General features: G+C 38.4%; 1 protein-coding gene across 1 annotated transcript in view; it reads right to left on the reverse strand.

The window, feature by feature from the left end:
• Positions 1–22015, reverse strand: part of PTPRQ (protein tyrosine phosphatase receptor type Q) — a 105876-nt gene that overhangs the window by 75286 nt on the left and 8575 nt on the right. Inside the window, exons 7-17 of the mRNA XM_065631747.1 lie at positions 19385–19513; positions 18477–18623; positions 16635–16816; positions 14004–14214; positions 12094–12246; positions 11808–11987; positions 10900–11007; positions 8132–8413; positions 3645–3827; positions 2849–2950; positions 366–486 (exon numbers count right to left, since the gene is read on the reverse strand). Coding sequence (XP_065487819.1) covers positions 366–486; positions 2849–2950; positions 3645–3827; positions 8132–8413; positions 10900–11007; positions 11808–11987; positions 12094–12246; positions 14004–14214; positions 16635–16816; positions 18477–18623; positions 19385–19513 — 1798 coding nt within the window. The remainder of the gene's footprint in view (positions 1–365; positions 487–2848; positions 2951–3644; positions 3828–8131; positions 8414–10899; positions 11008–11807; positions 11988–12093; positions 12247–14003; positions 14215–16634; positions 16817–18476; positions 18624–19384; positions 19514–22015) is intronic.

Genomic DNA, 22015 nt, shown 5'->3' on the forward strand with positions numbered 1-22015 from the left:
ATATTTCTCTATTTTAAGCCTATTTCAAATCTCCTTGATAATTTAGCATAGGCTTGTGCCCTGCCTTACAATTGGCCTAATCAGAATATAATGAAAATAGCCACCATGCTCTAATTTAAATTGGAATTCATTTACCATAACTTAGCCTTTAGAAAAATGTTGAAAATGCTTACGAAATATTTAATACCCCAATTTTCAGCTACTACATTATATCTGAATTTGTATATACAAAAGGCTAGTATTTTAAGTCTTGGATTAATATTTTCCAAAAATGTGTAATCAACACATTGCGTAAGAAAAACCTAACATTCCTGATAGGTTACAGATTACTATTTATTCTCAGAACTACTTCCAGAAAATCTTACCAGACGTAAACTGTGTAATAGAGGATAATTCCATTTGGCTCCAACGGAGGTTTCCATGACAACTTCACAGTGACACCCGACAACTGTTTTACAGAGAGGGATTCTGGAGGAGAACTCGGAGCTATAAAATGAGAGAACAGGACACAACATCTTGTTAAACAGCTAAGATCGATGGGATACGCAGCATCCTTAAATAGGTTTTTAATTATTTGTGATGGAAAGTGAACTTTGTACTACACCGGTAGAGTATCCATCAACTAATGTTAAGGCGCAGCTTCTTTTCCTTTTTCTGACAGATGATAAAAGAAGATTTTGCATGGTGGTGTTAGAACATCTGTTTCTGTGATTCAATGGAAAAAGTACTTCATGAGAAAACAGAGCAACGGGTAGGTCACAGTGATTCACCTACTGTCCAAGTACATTGCTGTAATTTTTTTTTCACCCTTCTAATAAAAGCAAGAGCTTTATAGGTATGAACACATGTAAAATATAGCAAAATAGTTCCCCTGAGGAAAAAGAGGTGCTGTAAAGAATTATACAAAGCACCAAAAGGTGGAAAAATGGATAAGCATGGCATTGAGAGATGATAAAAATGTGGGATACTAGGCAGCGGTAAAATCTTTTCACTACAAATAAGGACCACATTCATTCATTTAATATGTCACAAGGGAAAATATAAAGATAGGCATTGACTGAGACCCTTAAAATTCATTTTAAGATGAACTCTAGATGACACCATATCACAATTCTGTAGGGAAACAACGTAAGTAAATGAAAATGTTAGACCACATTTGATTTCATTCTGAAGTTTACATAAGTATTGCTGAGGAAAAATATACTTATGTATGCATAAATGACACTGCTTAGTATTAGTATGTTATTGAGAAGCAAATATTTTTCTTCATGTTGATTCATGGATATATGCATCAGTATGAAGTAATATTAGAATTACTTTTGTTTTTCTCAAATTAAACCAAAGAGCATCATGCACTAAAAATTCAGGTCATAGCTGTAGTCATGCATGAAAATTGAGAATATGAGCATAGCTATTAGGAAATCTATGAAACATTTGGTCTGAACCTTGGAACACTGTGTTCCTGTGAATAAAGAACATGTGGTGTATTATAAATATTGTTGTTTTTCAGTTGTTGTTCCTTCTTTCACTACCTCAAAAGCTGGCAGAAAGGTTTTAGAACTCTGTACATTTAAAAAAAACATATTTTTCATGAACAAAGGTTCACCAAATTCAGTGAATGTCTGTATTTACTAGAGAAAAAGGGTGACAGCTGTATTTAGTGTTTTACTTGTTATATTATCATCAGTGGCTATATAATAAAAGATCTGCCATACTGTGAATGTCATGTCTTTTTGGCATGTCTAGTTCATTCTACAGTTCTTATTCAGAGGTTATTTTTTGCTGAAGAACAGAGACTACATTGCTTTAAATAAAAATACTCTATGCAAAAGACAGATTTATCCAAATTAACTGTTCCCAGTGTGCTCCAGCAACATTACTCTTGAGAAAAGGTTTATTACTGACAGTGTGAACATAAGTCCATCAACATCTTGGAGATTTGCAAAGATCCATTATAATTAAAAGCTGGATCTTAGGCCCCCTAAGGCATGAAAAGAGATTTAATTTGGGAATGCCTGGTGGATATCTGTGTCAATGCTGCTCTAGTCCAGGTTCCCAGAGACTTCCTCCCTAAGCAAGGTACAGGGACAGATACAACTTCCTCCAAAACGTGATTCACATCACCTAAGTTAAGATTTTGCTTTGAGTTTTTTAAGGATTCCCCCTCCAGAAACTATAGAGGGGACTAATGATAACTTCCTACAACTAAATTGGGTACAAATATGTTAAGGTTCCCCTGCTGAGTTGTGACCTACTGTACTAATGAGCAGAGGACGCAATGGCTGTGTTCTACTTTCAGCTTGCATTGCAGAACACTCCTCTGCTCAATTTGGAAGTCCGGTACTATAGATGATGGACGGAGCATTTTTATAATGTTAATAATTTTAAATCTACATATGTGAATCTGTACATGCATCTGTTTAGAAGAATCAAAAAATCTCCAAACAAAAGAATCAGATGTGTCCCTAGACCATTCAAGCTATCTTTTGGTGGTTTTTCCTTTTTCCAGTTCTCACATTCCTGGAGAACCAAACACAATATTTAATTCTACCATGTGGTGTGTTAGATTAAATAATATTAGTAAATTAAGATTCTTCAGATTCATAAGATATCAGTAAGATCAAAAGCCCATGCAGAGCAATTGTGCCATTTCACATAGCTTGTACTGATAAATATATTAAATAACAGATATATATGTACGTTTGTTGGGAGATAGATATAGATATCAATACAGAGATATAAATGCAAAAAAAAGTATATAGCATCTACACATATCTGACACGAAGTGTAAGATTAGTTTAAGACTACTGGCAGACAATGACACATTGCAACTGCTGTTCTGACTTACCATCTTCATCAGTCAGTATATGCAGAGGTGCACTAGGAAGGCCCTCCCCCATTGTGGTACTGGCAGAAACTTCTACAGTATATTCTGTATACTTCTTTAAATCTAAATAAAGAAGCAGAATTCAGTAAACCAGCTATTCAGTGGGCCAAATTAGGGTTTTTAATGGACCATAAGGAGTTTCGAAGTGCTGAACAGGCCCATCACTTACACTGATCTGTGTCTTTCGAGATGTAAATATGCATTAGGAAAACTTGAACACAAAATATGCTTCATGAACAAAAGAAGGGGCAAAGACCCAATTATCAGTTCATACTTCATATTCCTAGAATGTCTTACAGTTTGTCCATGGCTGTATTCTGAAAGTTTACTGGTTAAGGCACTGAGCTCCCAGCATTAACTGCTGTGTCATGCCTCAGTTAATACTGACAAAACACAGAAAAAGATGGAAAGGGAAGTATTTATTTTTATCCAGACTAAGATCAGAGAGGTATATATGTGGCTTCAGTGTTTATTTTGTTATGATGATAAATTTGCAAAGAAATCTATTGAAGTTCCTTGTACTTTAAACATCTAAAATACAATGAGATGTCTGTTAGCCTCTATAGTGATTGTGGCCCATTTCACCACATTACTGCAAGACACAACAGGCTACTTATCAGGACAGGTAGCATATAACTTTATGTAAGGAGAAGAAGGACCATGTGCAACCAATAAACTAATTCACCTGCATCAGTCTGCTGGTCCCTTCTCAGAAAAATTTACAGTTGCCATAAGTTTCAGATCACTATATACTGGCCTGTAATACGTAGTGTCAGAAGAGTAGTGTTTATGACTCTTTGCTCAGTTCCATTAGTCCTCTTGAGATATACTGTGTAGGTCTGTACAATTCCATTGGGGATGGATGGCGGTAAAAAAGATAATTCAATTTCCATGGATGAGATATTCCTATAGGTTATGTTTTCTGGTGCAGAATCAGGAACTGGAAGACAAAATTTAGACTTACAGAAGATTCCAGCCGGTCTCATTGATTTGTTATGCATTTTCTTAAACTGGTTTAAATGAAATGCACTGTAAACACTGTTATTTTTATCCTATTTTTTGTACAAAATACATTTTAAAAGAGGCTGAAATGGAAAATCAAAACCACATGAGAGGCAGACACTGTAACAAGGTATGGGTCACTCAAAAAAAAAAAAAGGAAATCACCTTAACATGCCAGTTAAAGAAATCTGGAGCATGATACTAAACCTTCCTTCTAACACCTCATAACTACCACTGCAATCCTCCAAGTTAGACGTTGTTAGGAGATTTTCCATGTTGTCCTGCCATAATTACATTTTGTATCAGCAACCCACATTTTCTCCCTTTTCCTTGGGTGTTCTACACAAACTATATGAAAACTTGTATGTAATAACAAAGAGAGTCTAACATATTGCTGTAAAGGCCCTGAGAGCATCCCCCACCCTCCTGCAGGTCTGGATGCTGGGGCTCAGGGCCAACTCAGCAATAGCGCAGCCAAGGGCTGTCCCCTCCTTGCTGGTGACACGATCCCAGGTAACGCTGCAGTGAGGCTGCAGCCAGGGTTGTCCGCCGGCCTCTGGGAGCTGCTTTTAGCTGGGAGTCTCGTGGTTTGTCCCTCTCTGAGCTACATCTCCTCCCGCATCTCTGCCACGGCCTTGCTTGGCCATGGACCCACTGATCTAACTGGTACAGGTTGCCTACAGAGGTGGTAGATGCCCTATCCCTGGAAACATTCAAGGCCAGGCTGGACGGGGCTCTGAGCAACCTGATCTACACAAAGATGTCCCTGCTCATTGCAGGGGAGGTGGACTACGTGAACTTTGAAGATTCCTTTCCAACCCAAACTATTCTATGACTTTATTATCTACTCCCCGACTTGCAGCCTGATGTGGCAGCCTGACCTCAGCTTGGTCTGTGGTCTACCTTGACTTCAGTAAAGCATTTGACACCGTCTCCCACAGCATCCTCACGGCTAAACCGAAGAAGTGTGGACTGGACAATTGGGTAGTGAGGTGGACCACAAACTGGCTGAAGGAAAGAAGCCAGAGAGTCGTGGTCAACGGGGCGGAGCCTGGTTGGAGGCCTGTATCTAGTGGAGTGCCTCAAGGGTCAGTTCTGGGACCAGTACTATTCAATATATTCATCAACGACTTGGATGAGGGAATTGAGTGTACTATCTGCAAGTTTGCTGATGACACCAAACTGGGAGGAGTGGCTGACACGCCAGAAGGCTGTGCTGCCAGCGAGATCTGGACAGGCTAGACAGTTGGGCAGGGAAAAATTTAATGAAATATAACAAGGGAAAATGCAGAGTCTTACATCTGGGCAGGAACAACACCAGGTTCCAGTACAGGTTGGGGAATGACCTATTGGAGAGCAGTGTAGGGGAAAGGGACCTGGGGGTCCTGGTGGACAGCAGGATGACCATGAGCCAGCACTGTGCCCTTGTGGCCAAGAAGGCCAATGGCATCCTGGGCTGTATTAGAAGGGGGGTGGTTAGTAGGTCGAGAGAGGTTCTCCTTCCCCTCTACTCTACCCTGGTGAGACCTCATCTGGAATATTGTGTCCAGTTCTGGGCCCCTCAGTTCCAGAAGGACAGGGAACTGCTGGAGAGAGTCCAGCGCAGGGCCACAAAGATGATGAAGGGAGTGGAGCATCTCCCTTATGAGGAAAGGCTGAGGGAGCTGGGTCTCTTTAGCTTCGAGAAGAGGAGACTGAGGGGTGACCTCATTAAACGTTATAAATATATAAAGGGTGGGTGTCATAAGGATGGAGCCAGGCTCTTCTCGGTGACAACCAACAGTAAAACAAGGGATAATGGGTTCAAGCTGGAACACAAGAGGTTCCACTTAAATTTGAGAAGAAACTTCTTCTCAGTGAGGGTGACTGGAACAGGCTGCCCAGGGAGGTTGTGGATTCCCCTTCTCTGGAGACATTTAAAACCCGCCTGGACACCTTCCTGTGTAACCTCATCTGGGTGTTCCTGCTCCGGCAGGGGGATTGGACAAGATGATCTTTTGAGGTCCCTTCCAATCCCTAACATTCTGTGATTCTGTGATTGGTCCCATCACTACAGACCTGCCCAGCTGTCACCGGGCTGCGTCTGACTTGGCTGGTGTCACTGAATCTCCTAACTCACTTTCCTGGCTCCATCTCAGACCTGTCTCATCACCATGGAGTGTTTGTCTATCAGGACTTGGGGCTGCCCCTGGCTGCCACCCCCAGACCTGCCCTGCTCCCTTCCCTGGGGGTTGGTGGGACAAGTTCTGGCAAGTGATGCCCCTGTCTCTCTGGCCCAGGGACCTCCTTGGCTCTTGGCTCCCTGTCTCTGATGGAGCAGCTGGCCCTTGCTGAGTCATGACAATTGTCTTTGTGTACATGGGTCTGTCTGTCCCCAGACAAATACACAAGTACGTTTTCCAGTATCTGAAACTGGTCTGACAGCATAATATGTCTTATTCCAGAAAATCATATGATGACAGCACAATTTACCCAAAAGATCAAGTAAGGCATGGGTATGCTTCAGGATGCCCTAAACATTCTTATAAATGTACTGACGTGATGAAACTCCACATTCAAAAGTATAAACAATTTCTGCTTAAGCAATATCCCAGGAAGGGAATAAATGCCATGGAACTCAGTGAAAACACTCCACAATTCTGCCTGATTTCATGGTAGAACGGTAACAGAGAACTCCCAAGAGCTGTTCAAACACACTAGCCCATTGGTTATTTGTGCTACACTCAAAATGCTCTGTCCTCCAGATCCTGCCTTATTTTTATTCTTCTCATCTCAGAAGATGTTTTTGCAGCTTCACAACTCTATCACAGGTCGCTGGAATTCAAATTTTGTTCCGAGTATCAGCAGAGTTAGGCACCGAGAAAGAACTAACTGCCTTAAAATACAACTTAGAGAAAATACAGATGTCTAGGCTAAAGAGAGCAATAATAAAGGTTATATCTAAAGATATTGTATCAGTTGGGCAGGTGCATACATACCTATGATACCTGACCAAAAAAAAAACAAAACAAAACACCTCAAAAGTAGCATGATGTCTTGGCAAAGCTAGTTTGGTGTTTCTATTATTACTACTGTTTCATGCAATCTAAAAACTAGGTGTGTCCCCATTCCTTTGAGTTTGACTTGTTAGGCAGGCCTGGACCACAACTACTTCACATGGGAAAAATCAAAGTTCATTTCAGAAACAAGAAGGAGAAGGAGCGCATAGTGATTCCACTGTGTCTTTACAGTCAAGGAGCCAGAGCATCTTCTTGCCCCTTCCGAGAGACATCAGTATGTGCATTTCCTTCCTTACTGAGAAAAGGGTGATAAACAGACCATGCTTAGCTCCAGGGCTAGCTGTAGGTATAGATAAAGTGGGCACTTGTCTGAGGTAGGAAATTAGTCAAGATGGCAAAAAGCCCCCCAAAACAGATGATCATCTAACCAGTGCTGCCTGGATATGGCCAAGTCCTAAAGGAAACAAATCTTCATGTCTGTGTCCCCAGTCACCTTTCATTCCTGAGTCTACAGCACAAATCAAACATCTATTCCTCTATGTAAACTATTATCCTAATTTTTTTCTCTAATACCTCTCCTCTTTAGGTCCACTGTAAATTTAATGACTCTCTGCCTATATTTTACATCTGTTTCCCTATATTGTCCTACCTTACAGCTACTTACTTATTTCAATTCTCTTGCTATGCCTTGTTACACATCTTTAAAGTTCATTCTTCCCAGTCCTCACTTCTAAATTTACTTTCCTTTCTTGGAAAACCTTCACCTACTGTAATTCTCTATTTTTTTAATCTGTACCTTCTCCAAAATATTTGTAGTAACAAACAACATTTTGTGCTACAAAATACCCCTTATCTGTGAATTCTGGAGCAGGGGGGTTTCACCATTAGGATTGAATTCTTAACAGATTTCAGTTCATAACGTGAATTCAAAGTTAAACTCAATTTTTGAAACCCTTCCTTTCCTAAAAAAGAAATATTTTCCTGCAAGACACAAGGAATCTGCAAGGACAAACAGTAAAATAATGAAGTCCATCAGGTGTACAACTTCCCCCTGTTTTCTTTACTTCTTAATTTTTCTCACTATTTCCTTACTTTTTTTTACTATATAAAAGAGAAAGCAGTGTTCAAACTTACTGCTTTTTAAAGGATGTGTTTGCTTTGCAAATTAATTGAACTGATCTCCTGAGCATCAAATGTCGCCATAAAGCAGCTGATTGTGGAAAATTTACATTTTTATACTCACCAGTTTCAGAAGTTCTCACCAGAAGTGGGAAAGAAGACTGATTCCCATGGCCAAGCCTGGTGAAAGCCCTTACAGAGATGTTGTAGAGAGTATATGGCTTCATTTCACCTAGTGATACACTTGTAGATGAGGCATTTTTGATAAATAAATCATTGGAATCACTGTACAGAACTTCATAGTGAGTTATGAGACCATTAGGCTGTTCAGGTGGTAACCATCTCAGGTTTATTTCCGTTGCAGTTACATTTATTAACTCTACATTTTGGGGTGGGGAGTCTGGTTCTGCAACACAAGAATCAAAGAGGAAAAAACAACTTCCGAGACTTTCAATTAAGTGAATATAGGACTGATCTTATAAACCTATTGGATCCTAACATTTAGATATGCATAGCTAACTGTACCACAAGGGCCACACTCATTCGCTCTCCTTCTCAAAGCTTTACCATTTTTTAATCTCAGTTTCTGTATTTCTTCTTTTTCACTAACAAATCCAGGTATATTTTTGCTCCCCAGAGAGTTTAGCTTTTCTGGAATTTATTTTCTCATCTACTTATAAATCTATCTGAAACTGCATCTATTAAGAAAAAAATCTCTTCCATCTACTGCTCTCATGCAGCCTGATCCTTGAAATCCTCTCACTGGCTCCCTCAAATTCAAGTTCTTTGTCTGAATGCTGTCTTACTGTCTTCTTCTTAATGAACTACCCTTTTATTTTACTCAGCCAACCATTAAACCAAGAAATGGACTGTACACACTGTAACTAAATTCCCTTTAGTTTACTGATACAGCTGCTAACTGATGACCATGAAGATCCCAGTGTAAATCTTGCACGCACTGGTGTGAAGGTCATGCACAAAACGAGCCCAGCTCTAGAGTAGTGTGTTGGTTAAATCTACTGGCAACATATGATTTCATGTGACTCCAGTGAACTAATAACACATGGAAGTGTTGAAGGAGTGAGTGGGCTGCGCTTATGAACAAACTCAGCTCTGAATGTCAACCTTAATTCCTCTGAAGGCTTCAGCACTTCACAACTGAAATAACCTGCCTATAAAATTCTAAAATGATGCAATAAGAACTCAGTATTATGCAATTCAGTTTGTGTACAAATCCCTACATACAGAAATTTCAGAATTTATCTTGATTTTTTTTGACCTAAAGGTCTTACAAACCATTTTTATTCCTGATTTCTGAGCCCATGAATGAAAAGTGTTAACTGCAACAGATCACTACTCTGGATGGCAGGACTGTCCTCATGGATATTTCCCATGTGAAGAAGCTTAGTTTTCAATTGAAAGGCATTTTGCAATTTATCTGACATGGAACAACATTTGAATGCCACAGCCTAGTATCTTCCATCCTAACATAAGCTATCTAAGACAGATGTAGTGAATCTTTTATTCGGAGGTCTCTCTCTTTTCAACTAAGCAAGAGTTAAACGAGTTTTCACTCACAGATTGGCTAAAGTTAGGAGAATGAATCTCAGCTTGAATTACCTTAGGCAAATCGAAGAACAACAAGACAAGACTAACTGCACACAGCCCTGTAGAAAGGTCGGAATTATTGGTGGCTTTCTCAATAGTTTCATCTAGGTTTGTGGGCATCTCTTCCCAATGGATGAACTGTTGGCCTGAAACTCCACTCTGAACAAACTTCTGACATGCTCGGAGGCAGGGAATTGTTTAAACTTTCAGAGAAAAAGATATTTAGGTAGGTAGTTTTCTTTAGTAGTGATATGCCTTTCCTTTGTGAAAAAACTAACAGCACAGAAAGCACCCAACTTCAAAAAAATTACAAGCACTTTTAGTTTCACTGTTTAATTTGATATTTTGGTTGGTTATTCAAATCATCTAAACTTCACAGATCCCCATGATTTTTAATCCTGTAATATTTTGCTCTCTTTTATTCCCACATAATTATTCTTCCTGTGTTGTAGCATATTTGGCAATGAGATAAATGACAACTGGTCAATTACCTTCTTTATTACTTTGGTAAAAACTGGAAATAGCTTTCTGAAACCAGCAAAAATAAAAGCCTGATAAAAATGAGAAAAGATTAAGGTTTGATACTAATGATTCTCTGCAAATCAAATTCCTGTGTTCTCTTTGCAAAGGCAAAATCCAGGTGCTGCCCCTGTACCTTCGTGGGAGGAGACTGCCTTGCAAGCAAGCAAGGTAGATCCAGAAGTCTTCGTAAGGTAGTATTATACCCAACATTAAAACTATTGATCAGTCTTAACACGAATAAAGCTCCAAACCTGTATAAAAACAACTCCATATAATATCATTCACTATAAAAAAACCCCCTCACTTTATCAGCAGCTCTGCTTATAGACAGCAATATGGCTTCTGAATTGTTGAAAGCTGCCATTTCCAGATGCTTCAAAACCTAATCTAATTTCCACATAATAACATTTAAAAAAAAAAAAAAAGGAGAAGCTGGCATCCCCAAAATAATTAGTTATAGTTTAGATGGGGTCTAGGAACACACTATTTTCAATGAAGGAACCTCAGCTCTGCAGCTTTCTTCCCATTTGTCTGTTGGAGTGGACATTAGTTGATTGTTGGTTATGCTGCAGCTTTCACCATTATTCCATTATTTCTAGCACCTGCCTAAAAATAGCCTGAAGTAACTGACTGATAGAAGACTAATAATTCCAACAGTGATTTTATTTGTACACCTTCCCTCCTTATGTATGTGCCCAGTCTTCTGAAGAAGCACAAACTTCAATTCAGAAATCAAATCATCATTGCAAACAATGTATTTACCATCTTCAGGGGTTCTCACGAAAACATCATTCTCTTCAGATAGAGCACTTTCTCCAACTGTTGTAGAGGCTGCAACTCTCATTTTATAATTTGTGTACTTTTTTAAACCTAAAAGGATTAAGTAAAAAAAAAAATCTTATCTGCGACTTCTTAAACATATTTTTGCCTCATAGCTACTTATAAAACTATAAACATCGTTACTGTTCTTGGAGGTTTTAATGCACATTTGTCAACTAAGAGACAGAATATGTATAATAACATTTATTTGTGGAGAACCAAATAGGCAATAGGCACTCAGTCAAATCATAAGATTTTGAAATAAGTGAAGCAGCTTCAACCCTGTAAATAGCTTTAAGAATTTATTTGTCAAACCAAAGGATCTGTACATGTACATCCAAATATGTGGTTTTGTTCTATATGCATTACTCTGATTAGCATAAATAAATGCCGGAAACCTCACAATGAATGCATTTTCTTCAATTGCTATCAAAATTATCACCTTAAAAGAAGAAAATTATTATTAATGTCAGACAAATACTGTGAAAAAAAAATCAAGTCTTAAAAATAACTGACAATTTAGGAACATTTTTCTATGTTGAAAGAAGAGGCTGAGGAAAAAATTCCAAAGAGAAATCAATTTCACAAATTACTACCCAGTACATTTCACAAATTACTATTTGGCACATTTCACAAATGAGTGCTTGTCTTACCTAGACCTCTTCTCCCATCTCGCATTCCCTACATACCCCTCCACAGTAGACAAATCTGGCAGTAGTGTCCCAACCTTATTTTCACATGCAGTTGTGTTGTGGATGTGTGGATGTGTGTGGATGGGGGAGATTTGGTCTACCTACCTTGCAAATGTATAATATATTTGCAATAATTTTTTTAATCAAATGACACTGTACCTGTCATAAGTAAGCTGTTGTTTGAAGTTACCATGTGGAATGCTCTTTTTGTATCCAGTTCCATTGCATAAACAGTATAATGAATAATTTTCCCATTGGGATTTGCTGGAGGATCCCAATATAGCAAAACAGAGGAGGAGGTAATATTCTTGTAAGATATGTTTTGTACTGAGCTTGGAACTTAAATGAAAACAGAAAAATGTAACAATAAGCAAATAAGTGATTAAAAAACATTCAGTGAAAGAAATAATGTATGTTAACCTATATCAGAGTTACGACATTTTACCTTGTTCTTGTGTCCTGACCATGAGAACTGATGGCGGCCCTTCTCCAATAGCAGTGAAAGCAGACACACTGATGGTGTAATCTGTGAAAGGTATGAGGCCCTTTATAACATACGACAGTTCTTCAGCCAAAATGTTAATGCTATATTGATCACCTGAGATTAAATGGAGAGAAATATTTACTTACTCAAACTTTTTTTTCCTTCAGCATTCTAAACTCAGGATGACATGGTGACCTAGAACTATTTTATTGCAAAAGAATTAACTTTCATGGCAATTACAAAAATACAGAGAAAAGCTTACACACTGTCTCTTAATCAAAGAGTTACAGGTCCACTTTCATGTGTACAATCCTCTCTGCTTTCCAGAGGTCTTGTACAAAGCATAGAATTTAGGTGGTAAGAATAATGGTTAGATTGGCCTAGGTGAAAAAATGAATGGGTGAGAACTAAAAACATGAGGTTTATACTGACAGCTATCTCCAAAAAAATTTGAGAGAAATTTCCTAGGAACTCAGAAAAGGCTTGTAGATGGCCTAGTCTCCCCAGTGACTTGAGAACCATGACTCCTAGATTACTGTGGTGTTTGGTTTTGTTTTTAATTTTTTTTTTAATTGAGAAAGATAAGATTCCTTCTTCCTTGCCCTCCAATCTCTGCTGTAATAACTGTATTTGAATGGCTCCCCTCATGGCTCCCTTCACACCGGTGTTTTTTAGCAGAAGAGTTGCAGTCAGCAGAATGAAGAAGACACACACACACTCCCACAAAGAGTTACTGGTGCATTTGCAATAAAGTTCAAAGTCAGCAGCAACCCAAACTGTGCTATTCAAAATCAACTGTTACAACACTGCCATTATGCCACTGCGACATGGAAAAGTGTGGGCACTTCACATAACCAAGTATCAGGCTCAGAGTTTTCTAAGAACAGCATTAAAATGGAGGCATGTAAAAATCAGAGGGTCCTGTTGAAAATTTGGCCATCAACAACTTTAGCTACTGTAATAACTACTATAAAATGATAATCACGTGCTAGATTACAACAGATGTTGTCTGAAATCAATATTTCAGCAACACAGATATCTTTTATCAACTCAATACCTCAAGCTGAATGAGGCTGCAAAAAGAAGATTCACATTTAAAGCACCGCACGTTTCTCTGCATGACAAGGAATATTCTTCAGGATTAATATAGTATGGAAAAGATCTGCTATAGTTTAAACTAATGGATTAAATTCTGGTCTTAGATACTGATGTATATGGAGGGATTCAGTGAACTTAATTAAAAAAAGAAGTCATAAAATAAAAACTTGACTTTCTGCCTACAAAAAGACCCTCTCACTGTAAAAATTTAAAGTGGCATTTTAAGTCCCCGCCTGTCAGCTTAATGACTTATAAATATCCATTCTTGGTAAAGAAACACTGGTCCATTGATACTACAAAACAAGTGTACACACTAATGACACCACCGTGTCATGGGGTCATCTCCACCTGTTTGTCACCCATATAGCAAAGTTGTAACTTTTTGACCTATTTACCTTCACTGACATTTGAAAACCCATTAGTCAAAAGGCTTAGAGAAATCAAGGTCTCTGAAGGGCTTGGAGATATGTTAATCCCTGACAATCACACCTGCTTTGGCAACTGTAATAACTGATTGTCTATGCAGCTTGGCTGATGGCTTTCGGGTGCTCCTTTCACTAGGAAGAAGGTCAGCTGGGTGACAAGGGGCTAGTTCCTGCCTGTGTGGCATTCCCATTTGCTTCGGAAGGTTATTTGGTAGTAAAAAAATCCGACTCCAGCAAATGACCCACTCATCATTTGCTTGAACCATGTGCTAAAGATCGTATCTCGGACAGTGATGAGGGTCCTTCAGAACACAGGAGCAGGTAGAAAAATATCCTAAAATATCTTACCCGAAGCTGAATGTAATTCTGCAGCTCCATTTGTAGCAGGTAAATTATCGCCAGATACACTTGTAAATATTACTGGAGAAGTGGTCTGAATGCTGGAAAACATTTCAGCTGAACCTTCATATAATTCATTGGTTGTTTCTATTGAATTCCAGGTGGGAGAAGGCATGGTGTTTTCACTTATCATGTATGGTTCCAAAGAATCAATGAAATACTAAAAAATAGAAATATAAAAATAAATCACAAACCTTGTCATCATGACATTATTTAATTAAATTTGTATATAATATATAAATAGTGCTTGTATCTTTGTGCATATGTATACACACACACACACTATGTAAATGTTGGCAAAGAAACATGATCTTTCATTACAACAATTATTAACTCCAAAAAATTCAACATTTCTCATGAAAAAGCTCAGCTGCCAGTAGCCTACAAGCTTTTATTCATTTTTATTGCTTAAATAAATGCCGCATGCTTTTTTTTAAAAAAAAAAGCCTTAAAATACGGGTTTCATATTAAAGTGGTAATTTTAGAACAAGGCCTTTAACTCTTTATCCTTAGAGTTATATTGAATAGACACATGTTTGAGCCTGGGAGATCCCATTTGTACTAAACATGTTTCGAAACAGAGTTACAGGCACTTAAAACAAGAGGCCTTCAGGTGCTTCTACTGAAGAAAAGAAGTAACAGGTTGACTAGATGGCTGAGAGAGAATAAGGGCAGAGGGAGGAAAACAGAAGCTAATGAAATAAAGGGGAAATAAGGGAGTATATATATGAAAAGAGAGAGTGAAAGGGAGACAAGTAATATAGAGGGGGTCCACAGGGCCCCACAAGACAGAAGGGGAAAAGGCAAATGCCGGAAAGGGATGGCAGTAGATACAAGGGGAGCGAGAACTACCGAGGAACAACAAAAGCAGAATTGAAGAGAGAGGCACAGGTACAAAATGGTGTGTAAGCACTAGATCATCATGCCCCTTCAGAATATGGGACCGAATCCAGGACTGCAGTGTCTCTAAATTGTTCTGCTGTCATCTGTGAGCGCTCCCCACTCGCACATGTGGCCCACTTCACCGCCAGAAAGAAATGCTTTTACAGTGATGTAACTAATGCACATTAGCTCTCTCTACAGATTCCGGGTGGAGAGAGGGCAAAGCAGCTTTTTTACTGCTGTAGCTCAGGAGGATTAACCACAGGCAGACACAGAGCATCAATCTCATCTGTGTACCAACAGGTAACAGCTACATATGCCTCATCTTCACCAACGTTTTATAACAAAATAGTAGTCAATGTGAAAATACTTTTTGCTTCTGAGGCTTTTCCACTTAAGATAACAGCCTTTTATTGCTACTAGTTATTGAGTAGCGTTAGCACTGTGGATCCGACAGTTCAAATCCTGTTAATGTTCTAAGCTTGGGTCAATGAGGTTTTAAATAAAGTAATGTTATGATTTGTTTTGGTTTTTAATTAAAAAATTACATTCAATAAACTGTAATAAAGCAGCAATGATGCTAAACTGAGAACTCAAAAAATTAGGAAATCCCATCATTAAAACACGTCTGTGCAGACAATTTTCATTTTTTGAGTCTGTACTATGATACAATCTTTAATTATAGAGTTATATACTTTCATTTTGCAAGGACTCCTGCTTGTTTTAATGAATGGATCCTTATCCTCATTCCACCCCCCCACCCCCCTTACTCCTTATGTAATGTTTGGCTCCAGGGCTCTATTTAATGTATATCATTCAACATGAAAGCAAACTCCTTCATTGAGCTCTACATCAAAAACCTAGATTCTGTGTCAGATCCAGAGAAAGACATCCTCGTTTTTAAAAACTGAATTGTTCAAACTTCGGGCTCCTATGTTCAAAATTAAGACCAAAAAACGCCACCTCAGAATGCACTCAATCCTGAGCTGAACATTTGCTAGGGGTCTACAGCTCTGTGCTACATGCTGAGAGCTGCCCCATCTAAGCATGTAGGGCACATCAGCACCCAAAATCCTGAAGCTAGAGTGACTGACAGCATAAAGCCCCTAAAAAATCTGATCTGGTAGCTGCATGCAGGTATCCTTACTATACAACCATCACATGGAGTTCAGCATGCAGTATCAGACATGTAAATTCCAGGACACAAATAGGGGCAGAAAGTCTAGGGGCGTTAGCCTTGCAAGCAGAGCACTTGACCAGCCTTGGGAGACTTATGTTAAATTCACTTCCCCACAGGATTCATACCCACACCTTCTAGGCGTTTCCCTGAGTTTTTATGTATCCATCTAGGCACCTAAAGCTGTACTGTTGCTGTTAGGTCATCCTAAAGATGATGCAAAGAACTCAGGGGCTAGAAATGATAATACTATGGGCTACAGCTTTCTTGCCTTCCGTACCTAAGTAATCTGAATCATTCCTTTAGATATATTTACTGTCTTCATGTTGTGGAAATAGCATTACTGGAATGTCTTTAAAACCCAGTCAGAGAAAGAGGGCGGGGTGAAGAAGGTGGCTTTTAAAAGCACTGACAACTTGTCTGTCATGGCTAATTCCACATGCTGTACTGATCAGATAAGGCAGAGAAGCAAATTTAATCTAGCAAAAAAATCCATATTAAAAACAAACAAACAAACAAACATGGAATACCTTGTTTTTTCCATCTAGAATAGTGTTTTCCAGGGTCACCTCTGTCTCCTGCACATTTACTTTAACTCTGTACTGGGTAATGATTCCATTTGTTTGTCGTGGTTTCCTCCAAACAATTTTTATGTATGTGGCTTCCACTTCTGTTGGATGTAAATCAGATACAGTACCTGGGACTAAATATTCAAGAAGAAATTTGATTTTACTAAACATCTGTGATTATTACAGGCTTTCTCAACACTGTGTGTATTTAATCAAATTTCATATCCTTACCTTTTAAGTGGCTCCCATGAAGGTAAAAAGCTACTTCACATGGGGTTTTTTAGCAAAAAAGTTACAGTTCTAAAAATATGCACACAGTTTTTTTACATATATGACGTAAGTGTGAGTATGGTCAGATCTTAAAATTATGTAAATCAGGATAGCTCCACTGAAGTCAGTGCACTGGAAGCAAGAATACCTTTTCTAGCTTACTATATGGAACATCAAGTAGATTGAAAATGAAAGCTTAATTCTAAATTATCGAAACCAAAAAAGAATGAAGCAAAAAGCTTAAAAAAAAAAAAAAAAGAATGTGATACACCTTGTTAATTTCACTTATATAGTAGGTTTTGGTTCAATTTCTCCTTTAATTATGCAGTAATAATGATACTGCACTTCACAACGGACTGCCAGATATCAGAAACTTTTATATTCAATAGAATGATATTCAGGTTTGATGTGAAAAATATTTTCTCCTAATGTGCCGCAGAAAAAGACATGCTTGAAATTACTTGCATAATGAACGTTTATAGATTTGGTGTTAAAATGACACATATGCCACCTTCACAAAAAAAAGAAAAAGAAAAATTGGCTTCAGACATTCAGACAGAAGAAGAGCATAGCTGTATTGAGGAAGGCCATCTCTGGAAATTGTCTCTGAGAGCTGACAAAAGCAGATACTTTGGTGAAGAATACCATTAAATAAGGATAGACGTTCCTCCTGCTCTTACACCTTGACAGCAAGCATTGCAGCAATCACTGATTGAGAGATTGTCTAGATTTTCTGCTGTGTGGCATAAACATAACACAAAAATAACCACCTTGAAACTGCCTGCCTATTACGCAGCGATTCTCGATTTTTTTTCCGCTTGCATCCTCAGATGCAGACCATTAATCCTGCACAATCTCACACACATATAAGATAAAACTGCATTTCTATTGAGCAGAGGACTCTCACCTGAGAGTGAACTATCGGGAGCCAAAACTCCCAAGTGACAGAGTAGATGGGTCAGGGCAGAACCAGCCCCTTGATCGCCCCAGGACAAGATCTGCATATTGTGTCTGCCTCAGAGCTACGGGCCCTGGGAAAGGTGGCTCCGTTAGAAAGGGGAATGGGGCCTTGGTTTTGGTGAAAATTACTGAAACATGTTTAGTGAAAGACTTTCGGGGCCGAACAAACCAGCCGGGATGGGGGGGAGGGTGGGAGTGAATCCTGCGCTGTTCTTTCTCTTCCACTTGCTGCCATCTAACGGGTAACTGGAGGCCCTGCAACTTAATCACCGTATCTAACTACTTTAATTCAGGCAGAAACTGCATTTCTGTCACCATCTCTGAAGGCTTCTGGTAGCAAATAAATTTAGTGACAGTGTATGAACTGGAAAAAAATGGAGAAATAAATCTATGTAATAAATTTTCAGCTAACTTCTTTCATTAGCTTATTATCCCTCTCTCGTAAGACTCTTACAAAACACACCCATTCTTTCCTTTGCAAAGTACCTTAAACGGCTTTGAAGAGAAAACAGAAACCAGTTATGATGTGCAACCCATCAGCTTCACTCCTTTATGCTTACTTACCATCTGCAGGAGTGAAAACTGTAAGGTTTGTCTTTGGCCCCACCCCAGCACTTGTCTCAGCACCAACGTACACGTCATACGTTGTAAACGGCACAAGGTTACTAAATACAAACTTGTGATCCTTTGTGCTGTTATCCAGAATATGACCTGGAGTGAAAAAATGAAGAGATTCTAGCTCAGAAATAAAAAAGTCCATTATTTGCTTACACCAGATATAGCTACTTTCCAGGATGATGAAGAGAGAAAAGCCGAATTTATTTGTGAAAAAGCTAGTTTGGCGTCAATCTCATTGGAAATAATACTGAATGCCTGAAAAAAATCTCCCAAAACCTTTTCAAGAAGATACGAGTTTTAAGAAGTGGAGATTTTCTTAATTATAAATTAATTTCTCTTGCTTTTCCTGTGTGGTTCCATTAAAACATTAGTGTACAGCTCATTAACTTCTTGCTTAACTACAGGCAGTTGTATAATTTCTTTATACATACATGTCTGAGTTTAAAAAAATACAAAAACCTCAAAACAGTTGATTATATACTACACAGGAATGAGAATCCTCCAGAAATCTTTACCATAAAGAGAAAAAAGGTAAGATAACAAATGATTACTATATATAAGCACGCTAATGCAGCTGTGAGCTTAGCCTGTCATCTCTCTAAAAGAGTGAGGAAAGTTGGTTTCCTCCACTCTTAAGAATATCTAATGTGAATTTCATTGCATACTCTTCGTCATGATGGGCAGACTTTTCCCTTAAAAGCAATCTAAAATTTATTAAGAAGTCTAATAGTAAAAAGGATACATAGCACTGCTTTCAAATACACATTCTTATTGACAGGGACACTAAGAATGCAAGTGCAAGGAAATAATCACAAAAAACCCAAAAAGAAACAAAATCATTAATTTAGGCTTACCAGATGGTCCATACAGCTCAACTCTGTAACTAAACTTTCCTGTTACTATGGTGGGTGGGTCCCACATCACTGAGAAAGACTTTGCTGTAATGTTGCTCTTGGCAAAATTTTGTGGTGGATCTTCTGGAACTTAAACAATATTGGAAAAAGTCTTTGAACATAAAATAATTCATATTAGGATTTCCAAGAACCACATATCGGACAATTAATTTTAAACATAAACCTTCAATATTCTGAAGGGAAGCTGCGTTAAAAGCATCTCTTATAAAAATTACTTATTTTAATTTTGTTTCTTTTTTTTAATGTAATGCTCTCAAAGTGTATCAAAAGACCTGGCAGCATGCAAACAATCTTTAAAAGACAAAGGTGGCAGGGATTCTACCAAGTTTAGCAGGGACTTCATCATGATATAGATTACATACACAAGATGCTCAAATAAGATTGTGATGCTCAGCAATACAGAGTTCACATCAGGTACATTTTTCTTCCTTGAACAGGTTCTTTTTTCATACAGACAATACTTTATATCAAAGATTTCTGACAGCGCTAATGATATACATTACTATCCAAAAAGATAAACCTGGAAACAATTACGCTTGCAAAAACATTGCATAATTGAGTGATTTTCTATTTTCATTAAACAATTCACATCAATTATATGAATCTTATACTCAAGTGATTATGAAATCCAAGCCCTGTCCTTTCTAAAGTATACCTTACTGTATCGAAAGTTCATGAGAGATTACTATTGAAGTGAAAATCTGAATCCAAAGACAACTAAAGGAGGTGAATTTTTTACATCTGTATAGAGTAAAAACAAACCTGACTTTCAAAATTGCTGCATGCCCAAGTAAACTTATGGAAACTGCTTGATATATATCTCTATGAAAATTAGGTCTTAATATGTCATGTGTGAGATTTAAGCCAATATGGAGATAGAGACTGATCCTGTAAAAAAACCATGCAAGTTAACTAACATATTACAAGTGCTACCGTCTTTTGTAAAAACTAATGTACAAATGAAAGAAATGAAAAATTCTGCTGTTCCTAAAAGATATGCTATAGATTGGTCAGTAGTGACTACTTAATCATTCTTGGTTAAGCAAATTGCATCAGCTACAATAGTACATAATTCTGAAGTATCATCTTAAAAGTCCACTTTCCTTTTTTCCAAGGTTTAAATATTTTTCTTTTTCACAGCCACCACAGCGAAGGAAATATTTGCATGCTGGGTTTTCAAAAAAGTATTTATTTATAATGAAACATTCTTAAATGTTTTAAAGAAGTAGCCTTTTTTTCAGAAATCAGAGCAAGAGAAATATCACCTTTGTCAAGAACACAGGAGAGCTTCAGCACAGCCCAGGAAATTCTGGTTGGAGGGGCAGAAATAGTTTTCAACATTTTAAAATGGAATACCATGAGCTGTACGGTAAACACGCATATCATCTTCCTCTTTGTGGTGAAATGGGCATGACAACAATTCCATGTCATGCTCCTCTGTGAGCAGGGAAGTGGGATTTGAAATAAATGTGCTCTCCATCCTCCCATCTCCTAACTCGAACTATAATCTATCAATTCCTCTCCCTCGAGCCTCATCTCAGACACTTCAGTGGAGGACTGAAATGTGAAGTTTTGGCTATATGAGCAACTGGTAGCTTGCAGGGCATGGCTAGAACAGAACTGAACAGATTCTTGTAGGAATGAGAATGTTCGGGAGAGGGAAGTGGATTTCAGTAATTACAGAGACACTGGGTGATGCTTGATGCTGGAGAGGGGACCTGTTAAAATAATTGCAAAGCAAAACTCCTAAATAATGATTTTACTCTATAGGCTATACAGATAAATACGAACTTTAGCATGTAAAAATATCTTACCCACTGAAGCAAATTAAAGGTGAGAAAATAAAAATAATGAGGCAAAGCGTCTATTAACTCATAATGACTTCGTAACAGATCACCGCCAGCTCTGTGGCCAGCCCCAAAGGGGTTCCCTAGCACACAGGCATGCCGGACTCTCCAGGGAGCACTTTACAAGCACCTGCATCCTCAGAAGGTGAAGATCTAATAGAGGTGGGTCCAGAAGCTTGGGTGTACCAGTGTGCTGCTAAGACGAGGCACTTCCTGAGGCTCGGGCCGTGAGAGATGATGGTCCCCCACACCGACCAGCATGACAGCTTCCCTTTCCCCAGATCACGCTTCAATGGATGAACCCTGGCTGTATAGGCACCTGCTCGGCAAGGTGCAAAGAAGATCTTGCAAACAGCTGACATCTTTCTATGTATTCGACAGAACTAAACCCCATGGCATAAGCTTTTCATCACTTTCCAGGGTTTTCTTATTATTATACCAATGCACCTACCATGGGATGTTAACAAGGTGAAAAATAAACTGGAAAATAGCCCTGAGATAGCTAGAACAGAAACTATCCAAAACTTCATCGTCCCTAGACAGAGCAGCAAAATAGGGATGATTAAATTCTAGCAAAGCGATTCAAATGAACAGTGCTAGGAGGGAATTAAATTTATTTTCATCTGAACAGTGCTATGAATTCTGGATGTATGAAAAGGGAACCTAGTAACAGCAAACTGTGTCAGGCAAAAAAATGATGAACTAGCAAACAGAAAGCAAGAAT

The sequence above is a fragment of the Caloenas nicobarica genome, chromosome 1 (assembly GCF_036013445.1).
Source record: "Caloenas nicobarica isolate bCalNic1 chromosome 1, bCalNic1.hap1, whole genome shotgun sequence".
In the NCBI taxonomy this organism is placed as follows: domain Eukaryota; kingdom Metazoa; phylum Chordata; class Aves; order Columbiformes; family Columbidae; genus Caloenas; species Caloenas nicobarica.